The 8,892-nt window shown below is 33.3% G+C and overlaps 1 protein-coding gene across 1 annotated transcript; it reads right to left on the bottom strand.

Annotated features, from left to right (window-relative positions):
- Positions 1–4,289: 4,289 nt before the first annotated feature.
- Positions 4,290–7,512, bottom strand: LOC110418865 (G-type lectin S-receptor-like serine/threonine-protein kinase RKS1). The gene is made up of 8 exons (XM_089783935.1): positions 6,522–7,512; positions 6,241–6,438; positions 5,998–6,141; positions 5,619–5,800; positions 5,215–5,424; positions 4,894–5,132; positions 4,664–4,814; positions 4,290–4,574 (listed from the first exon to the last, which is right to left on the bottom strand). The coding sequence occupies exons 1-8, from the start codon at positions 7,510–7,512 to the stop codon at positions 4,290–4,292; spliced, it is 2,400 nt and encodes a 799-aa protein (XP_089640061.1).
- Between the last annotated feature and the right edge of the window lie 1,380 nt (positions 7,513–8,892).

Genomic DNA, 8,892 nt, shown 5'->3' with positions numbered 1-8,892 from the left:
AAAATAGATAAGTAAAGACGTGCATGTCAAGTGGTTTTAGTTTTACCAAAAGTTTCCTCTCAAGCTGAGGCATAAGGTTGGAGTATAGAATAAAGTAACAGATGCATTGAGTAGACATATAGATTTGCTGGTGATAATGAGACAAGACGTTGTGGGTTTTGATACAATTAAGGAATTGTATCATATAGATGAGGATTCTCATGATATATGGGAGAGGTGTATCACAAATCAACATGTTGAGGATTTTTTACATTTATAATGGTTTTTTGATGCGAGGCAATCAGCTTTGCATTCCTAAAACTTCATTGAGAGAAAAGTTGATTAGAGACTTGCATAGTGGAGGTCTTGCTAGTCATTTAAGCCGTGACAAGACAATTGTTGCTATTGGAGAAAGATATTATTGGCTACATTTAAGAAGGGATGTAACAAGATTTATGCAGCGATGTTACATATTCCAAACAACAAAAGGATAGTTACAAAATATTGGTTTGTACATGCCTTTACTTGTTCCAAAAAATATTTGAGAGGATTTATCTATGGATTTTGTGCTTGGATTGCCTTAAAAACAAAAAGGTATGGATTCTGCTTTTGTTATTATTGATAGATTTTCTAAAATGGCGCATTTTATCCCTTACACAAAAACTTTAGATGCGAGCAGAATAGACAAATTATTTTTCAAGAAAGTTGTTCATTTGCATGGTGTGCCTAAAACCATCACTTCAGATTGAGACAACAAGTTTCTTGCTTGTTTTTTTGAGGATTTTGGGGAAAATGTTTAATTCATCTTTGAATTATAACAGTACAGCTCTTCCACAAATTGATGGCCAAACTGAATATGTGAACAGATTCCTTACCTATCTAATTCGTAGTATTTGTGGAGATAGATCAAAGTAGTGGGACTTTGCATTGGCACAAACAAAGTTTGCTTATAATAATGCTGTACATAATGCCACAAGAAAATTTTCATTTTCTATTATGTACACAAAGTAGCCATTACATTCTATTGACTTGATCAATATGCCTAAAGTTCTTGAATTTAGTACAACTGTTGAAAATATGGCTAATTAGTTGCATGATATTCAAGCAGAGGTGAAACAGAAATTAGAGCAAGCTAATGTCAAGTACAAGAAAGTTTGAAACCAACATCTTAAGAAGTAGATTTTTGAAACCAACATCTCAAAAAGTAGATTTTTGAAATAGGAGATCAAGCGATGGTGTATATGCGAAAAGAAATATTTTTAATAGGGATTTATGGTAAGTTATAGCCTAAGAAGCATGGACCATATCAGATTTTGAAAAAAATCAATGACAATGCATATATTGTAGATTTATTAGACAAAATTGGAATTTCCAAAACATTTAATGTGGTGGATATTTATCCATTTCATTCATGATGAACCTTTGTATCCAGATGTACAAGTTAACTCGAGATCGAGTTTTTGTCAAGCATAGGGGATTAATATAGAGTCTAACATATGGCTTTTTGGAGCAAGCTAAGTGTCAAAAGCAGAACAAAAAGCCAAAGGTCATAAATAGACATGTTCATAGTTTTAGTAGTTTCTTTATTTAGTTAGGAGTCTTATTAACAATTATAGGAATAATAGAATTTTCTTTTTATTAAAATTTACTTGGACAACAAGTAGACATAAGTGTAAAAATTTACTTGTACTCCAAGGAAGTTTAAGATAGAATACTTTCTTATTTAAATTTATTTTCATGTCAAGTAGGGTTAAGCTATTATTAATAACACTTTTAGACTTAGTTATTAAACAATTTTTTTTTGAAATTATTGCATAACATTACGTTCTTTTCAAATTCTAAGTTTATGTTTTTGTGTTTGAAACATGATTATCAACCTTAAAAGCTCTATCAAATGCTAGCTTTTATTTTCACGCTAATTCATTGTGTCAGTGAAAGATAAAGTTTTATATCTAAACTTAAATTGTTAGTAAGATAATTTTGTAATAATAGTTTTTTTTCGAAATGCTTAAATCCTTAATCACTGATTTAAATGAAGTGCTATTTATAGTTTGATCATTTGCAAAACATAATTATAATAAACCTTTTTAAATAGGATTTTGATCATTATAATCCATGTTCCTTGTATTTTTCCTTGTAATTAATGATAATCAAAGCAATTAGTTGAAAACAAAAAAAGAAGAAAAGTCGAGTAATGGTGCCATTATGAATCTTCCCTCCAATTGGTATGTTAATTTAGAGCATGATTTAATGATTCAATAAAATTAATTAAACATAATATATAAAAAAATTTTAAATTATTTATGAAAATTTAAATTAATTTTTAAATTTTATTATGTTCAATCAAGCTCTTATATTTTTATTTTGAGCTAAATAAGCTTTTATGTTTTTATTTTGAATCAAATAAGCCTTTATAACTAATTATTGATTTAGTCAACATGCCATTTATTATTTTATGTTGCGTGGTACTAATGTGAATCGTAAATATGTCATAATTGATGATAATATAGTATGTTGACATATTATAATTGATGATGACATGATATATTAATTTGACATGATAATTAATCATGTAATATTTTGTACCCTCCACATCAATGTTATGTCAGTATTATGTGAATATAAAAAGATAAGAGACAATGCCAATTAGTTAATAATTAGTCATAAGAGCTTATTTGACTCAAAATAAAAGTATAGGGGTTTGATTGAACGTAATAAAAGAATAAATGTTTATTTGAATTTTTTAAAATAATTTAGGAACTTATTTGAACATTATGCCAATGAATTATATATTACTTAGCCAAAATTCAAACTTCAAAGTTAATACTCTTATTTTCAATAATCAAATTTCAACATAAAATATATGAGGTGCAAGCACTACATGATGGCAATGCATTAGCAATTACAGATGCTAATCAATGTTCAAGTAAAGATTAATATTGTACAGTTTCTAATTAATTGTTTATTTGTCATACCTTAAATTGATTAACATGAAAAAGTGACAGTTGATGGAATGTGTAGTCTAATATACCAATATCATCGTGCTAATTTGATTTTGACAAGATTTGCCTGGTAAGCTTTGCCGGCCAATTTGCAAATTATTTTACTGTGTATTTATAATTATAATCAGCAGAATGTGCATGAGACAAAGGTGTAAGACAAAACACCCGTTCAAACTTTGGCTATTATGCTTTTATAATCATAGAAATTATTTACCAAATTCTGGGTCTTCAACCTTCATTTCGACCAACCAATTGGGAGAAATCTTCATTATGCTTTTATAATATTGTACTAGAATCCTTTCAACCAATAAAACTTTGTTGATTTCTATGTCTGTATTCAATGCCTTTAATTGAGAGATTAATTTTTTTCAGAGTTATTAGAAGCCTTAACAATCAATATAGAGAGGGACTTACATGTAGATAACTTATAATATGGATTTTTTTATTATTTATCATTTTTTTGTTCTTATGCTTTTATTATGTTTAACTTTTCCGAGTCTCCACTTATTCTTATATTGTTGGATTAGAAGTATTGTAATACTTTGATAAGTATTTTACAATACGTAAAAGTTGACAATATTTTATTTTGAAATTCATATCTTTTGAATCAAGACATTCTTTTTTTTTTTTTGTTTATAACGAAGGGTTCACTTTTCATATTCAACAAAAGGAAAGATAGACTAATTCAAATCAGTTTGTGACTCATAATTTTTTTTGGATTAAAATAAATATGAATTAAAATGCAAAGCAAGTTCTCTAATTGCAATTTATTCTTCAAAAAAGAACACGTTTTCTTTTGGTTGATCTTATTCTATCAATATATAGCTACTAATGTCTGACTTTAGCTTGATGCATGATCTGAGACTCCTTTGAGTTTTACTCTTACCAAAATCAGTTTTGAATGGAAATTCTTTGTCCAAGTTAGAAATAAAACACACAAGCCTAGTGGAAAATGAATAGCTCTATCTTCTTTTTCATCCATCCAAAGTTTATATATTTCTTTACCTTATGTCTCCTTTTCACAGCTTTTCTATCATCGCATAGGTTCAAACACGATCGGTAGAAAAGTCAAATTTATATCATAAAAGTGGAATTTATATAATTTTTTCTAATATAAGAAGGCAAAATCAGCCTATTTGAGATTCGTAACTCCAGCACTGAATCAAATTATTATAGAAACTCTGATATCATGTTAAGAAGTAGGGTCTAGTAATGGTTATTCATTAATAGTTATCTACAGTTTTGCTGTGGACAAATACATTTGGCTCCGAACAATGTTCTTTTAATCATGAATGTCAAGTTCAAAGGCTATTCTCTAGCTTGAACTATGGTAACTGTTACCTTGTTTATAGAACAAGAAGTAGAGGAATGATTAGTCATTATATAGGCAGGAGCTTTAGGTGGAGGCATTGTTGCTTGCTTTCCCAACAGGTTCACAACAGTTGCCATGGTTGGCCTGTCTGATGCCTTGCCCTGAACACACAGAAGCCCAACTTGTATGCATCGAAGAATGTCATCAACAGGATATGAATTCCTCTCCATCAGTGGGTCTATCAGTTCATGTGCCTTGTCCTCCCTCCAGAAGTCCCATGCCTGAAACAGTTGCGTTATGCAAATGTTGCCTGAACAAATAATGTTTGAATTTAAAAAAAATATGGCATCTAACATGCACTCTTTCTTGCTTGCCCTAAAATATTTGATGAGGGGTCCTCATAGTAATAACCACTATTCTTCTTGCCACTGATTATCTCTAGCAGCAAGACTCCAAAGCTATAAACATCGGATTTTTCTGAAAATAGACCTTGTATTGCATACTCTGGTGGCATATAACCACTACAATGATGTAAAGGAAACATGTTGGTACAAACGAAAGGACATCTATTTGTTCATCTTGAGTTTTTGTAATACTTACTATGTTCCCATCACGTTATTTGTTTTGAGGTTAGTTTCACTCCCTTCAAAAGTCCTGGCTATCCCAAAGTCTGAGATCTTAGGATTCATCTCAGCATCTAATAGAATATTGCTTGCATTCAAATCCCTGTGGATGATTCTGAATCTTGAGTCTCGATGAAAATATAGGATCCCTCGAGCAATCCCCAGGATGATATGGAAGCGCTTCCTCCAATCCAGTAGTGGCCTCTTAGCTTGATCTGCTTTAAAATCATGGAAGTTGAAGTTGCTAATCTAATACTGATATTGACATTTCGGATAACAGCTGATGAGGTCAGTACCGAAAATGAGCAAAGTCCAAGCTTTTGTTAGGCATATGTTGGTAAATCAGCATCTTCTCTTTTCCCTGAATGCAACAACCTAGAAGCCGAACTAGATTTCTGTGCTGAAGTTTAGACATCAGAAGAGCCTCTGTTTTGAATTCTTCTATACCTTGTCCTGAATTGGTTGACAGTCTTTTTACAGCTATATCTTGTCCATTTGTAAGTTGACCCTGAATTTTACAAGTTGCAAATATAAATTGACAATAATTAATCATTGTACACCAATTATATACGTCTCTGGAGATGCAATGTAATTTCCAAAGAGAAATACTCTTTAAGTTTAGAACAAGAAAGCAGGGAGGGGATTCTAAGCCATGTGCATAATCTGTCAGCTATCAATGTCAACTCATGAATTTTCAAGTACCTTATAAACTGCTCCAAAACCACCCTCCCCAAGTTTATTTGTATCAGAAAAGTTGTTGGTGGCTGCCGTTATCTTATCTAGATCGAAAAGCAATAATTCAATGAGTTCTTCACTATCTTCAAGAAGATTTGAATCCAACATGTCATTAAGTGCTAAGAACTCATGAAATTTTTCCTTGTTCCCTGGACAGGAAGACATAACAGAAGTAGCATCAGATAGATCTTCTGGCAGGTTTTGAAAGTTGATTCATTCATTAGATGAAGAAAATGATATCTGATTCTTTCTAGCAAAGTCTTTCACCTTTGAAGATCAACATAACCAGGTCACATATTGGAAAAAGGAAAAAGAAGAATATAGCGAAGGAGCAGTTCACCTTTACCTTTCATCTTAACATTTCGTATCAGCTTTATTCGCTTGGAGCTGCCAAACAAAATCCCAAAGACTGCAGCTGTACTCCCAAAAACTAAGACTATTATTGATCTTTTGCTGGTGCTGAAGATGCCAGAATGTTTCTTGAAATTTGCTGCTAAATAAGGCCAGTGTTAAATCGTTTTAGCTGTTAGTTGTCTTGGACTCCATTTCTCCAGTAAATCATTGATAAAAACAGTTAGCAAGAACTCACCAAGCTCAACAGCATCAACATGTATGTATATATCATTTCCTCCATCAGGGTATTCTCTTATGTCCTTCAAATCGCCATACCATACCACACAGCCAATTCCTAATTGATTGATATCTGCAACTGCATATGCAGTGCAAGAACAGTTTGTCAGGCATTCCTTTTCACATTCCTTCAGACCTAAACCAAGACTTACTTCAGCTGTCGATGTATCAGGTATCTTAACATGTTCAAGTTTAGGAACCCTTTCCCTTTTCCACACACTAATGTTCTCTTTCTCACACATCCCTCAGAACCATCTCTTAGAATCCAGTCCCGAGGAGACTTAGGCTCAAACCCTGGTAAGCGTTTGCAAGCTAGCAAGCTGTCTGAGCTGCACATGCCATTCAATCCACATTGCTTGTAAACATCACATCTATCCCTTGGTATTGACCAGAACATGTGCCATTGTTTTGTCCGATCAACCCATGTCAACCTTTGAAATACGCCTAATTCATCTAAAACAAAATGATGAAAAGCAGAAGGATCATAAGGTGTGTAAACCAAGGACATCTCATTTTCATTATTCACAAAAGTTAAGTTGAAGTACGGTGATTTTGGTATTTCTGGAACTCCAGCAATTCCCTCCCCACTCCATGGTCCTCCTCGGCAGTAAGGTCTGGACTGATGATAAATATAGAACTGAGGCTGACCTGTCATGTCAATCAGCTGCACAAATTCACCAGGTGCAGGGTCATCAGGTGATTTCCACGATGTCAGGCCTCGGTTGAGACCTGTTCTTTTGTCTATCCCATGTTTCATTCCTGGAAGCCAAACATGTGCAGGGTAATCAAAACTCTCCCAGATAATCTTTCGAGTGTGGGAGTGATTTTTCTGATATAAAACCAAGTTTCCTGAATCCAAGAGCTTGGCAAATGAATATTTCGTAGAGGACACATTCGTTGACCACATATGTGCTCCTTCATTTGCATGAAAGATAGCTAGATTGCCATCCTTGATAGTAAGAACTCCTTTTCTGTCTTGAATGGGACTGTTCCTATTCGCCAGCCACACCACTGTCTGTTGAGGAAGCTTGTTGTACCATATTCCAACATACCCCTTGTTAGACTTGCCAGGGCTAAAAAATCCTAGTGCAAAGAGTCCACTGCTGGAAACTAGGGTCATACCATCTCTGATAAATTGGCTATCTGAGATGGTATCAGTTGCTTTGGAAAATGGATGGAGAAAGCAAAGAAGCAGCAACATTACTGAATAACCTTCTATCTTGGAAGCCATGAACTAGTCTGGTTGAGCAGAAGGCTCTCTACAGCCAATTTTGAGTTATGATAAAAGGCTTCTTGATTCCCAGTAAGATAAAATACAGTAAAATGGGATTAAATATCAATTTCTTGACTGGTCATTGCTTTGTTAGCATCTTTGCATCAGCAAAGATTATTATGAGAAACAATTTGGTCTATTGAACAAGTGGTTAACATCACTCCAGTTTTAGCATTATTTTATACCAGTACAAGCAAGAGTCAATATCATTCTAAACCATAAGAACTCTTCTCATTTATCTGCATATCATCTATCAAGACTGCAGCCAAATAATATTTAAAACGTTTTTGGCCTAGCCAAATTTGATGAAGTTGTCTCGATCGCATATTCACTGCCCCTAAGTGCAATTAACATCAATGAGAAATTGATGAATCATCTTGCTTTAAAATATCTTGGCTATCAGCAAATTCAAATGGTCAAGATGGTCAGTCAATACAGAAATATTAAGGGATAGGATTCCATAAAAATCTAGTCTTCTGGCCTGTTTTGACTAGACCATAATGTAGTTGATTATCAAGAATTTAAGCTTTGAACTCCCGGACTGACCTGCACCTTCCAATGACCAAATCATTGGAAAATTTACTTTTAACAGCATAGTCCATCTCCATCCATCAATGCTTTCTTTCTTTATCCAATGAAAGACAAGAAGATGGCATAGTTATATACTAGAGTTACATCAAAAGAGGGATGATTCAAGATTACATGGATGAGAATTCTGAAATATGCTCTTATTTCATTCTGGTCTGTCATAATTAAATTGCTTTTGATACCTATCTTTTAAGGAGAAGAGTCCAACTAAAAGGACTTCCAAAACAAATTGAAACTAGTTCTGATGTTTTGCCCAAACAAAGATCTATCTAAAAATGGAAATATGTACATTAGAGTTCGATGTCAGTACTACTATTAACTTGAATTGAGCAAGCAAATCAAATGATAAACCATGTCATCTTTGACAAAAACAAAATTCATGAATGTCAGAAAATCTTGTGGGCAAGTAACAACCCAGTTGGTTGTCTTGGACATGACAAGGTGGCCTAAAACTGTAACAAAAGCAAAGTCCAAATGACCGGCCCAAAAAAAAGCCTGGCCGAAAGGCACTTGAAAATATAACCCAAGTAACATGGCCCTTGAAAGCTATATCTGCCCACAGCCGCTTTTAACATGGGTTACACAAACTGAAGACCCACTTGGAAGATTAATTTGGGCTGTTGGTTTTACATGGGTCACACTTACTGAAGTCTGATCAGTTGATCAATTTCATGCTTAATTTCTTTCTCCTTACAGTGTCTATCTTTATTGCTTATTCGATTGTTGTTATTATTATATTGCCTTTTTATC

This window comes from Theobroma umbraticum, unplaced genomic scaffold, assembly GCF_002168275.2.
Source record: "Theobroma umbraticum cultivar Fairchild unplaced genomic scaffold, ASM216827v3 scaffold_67.0, whole genome shotgun sequence".
In the NCBI taxonomy this organism is placed as follows: domain Eukaryota; kingdom Viridiplantae; phylum Streptophyta; class Magnoliopsida; order Malvales; family Malvaceae; genus Theobroma; species Theobroma umbraticum.
The sequence above is the reverse complement of the archived record's forward strand: the minus strand, read 5'-3'. Positions and strand labels throughout refer to the sequence as shown.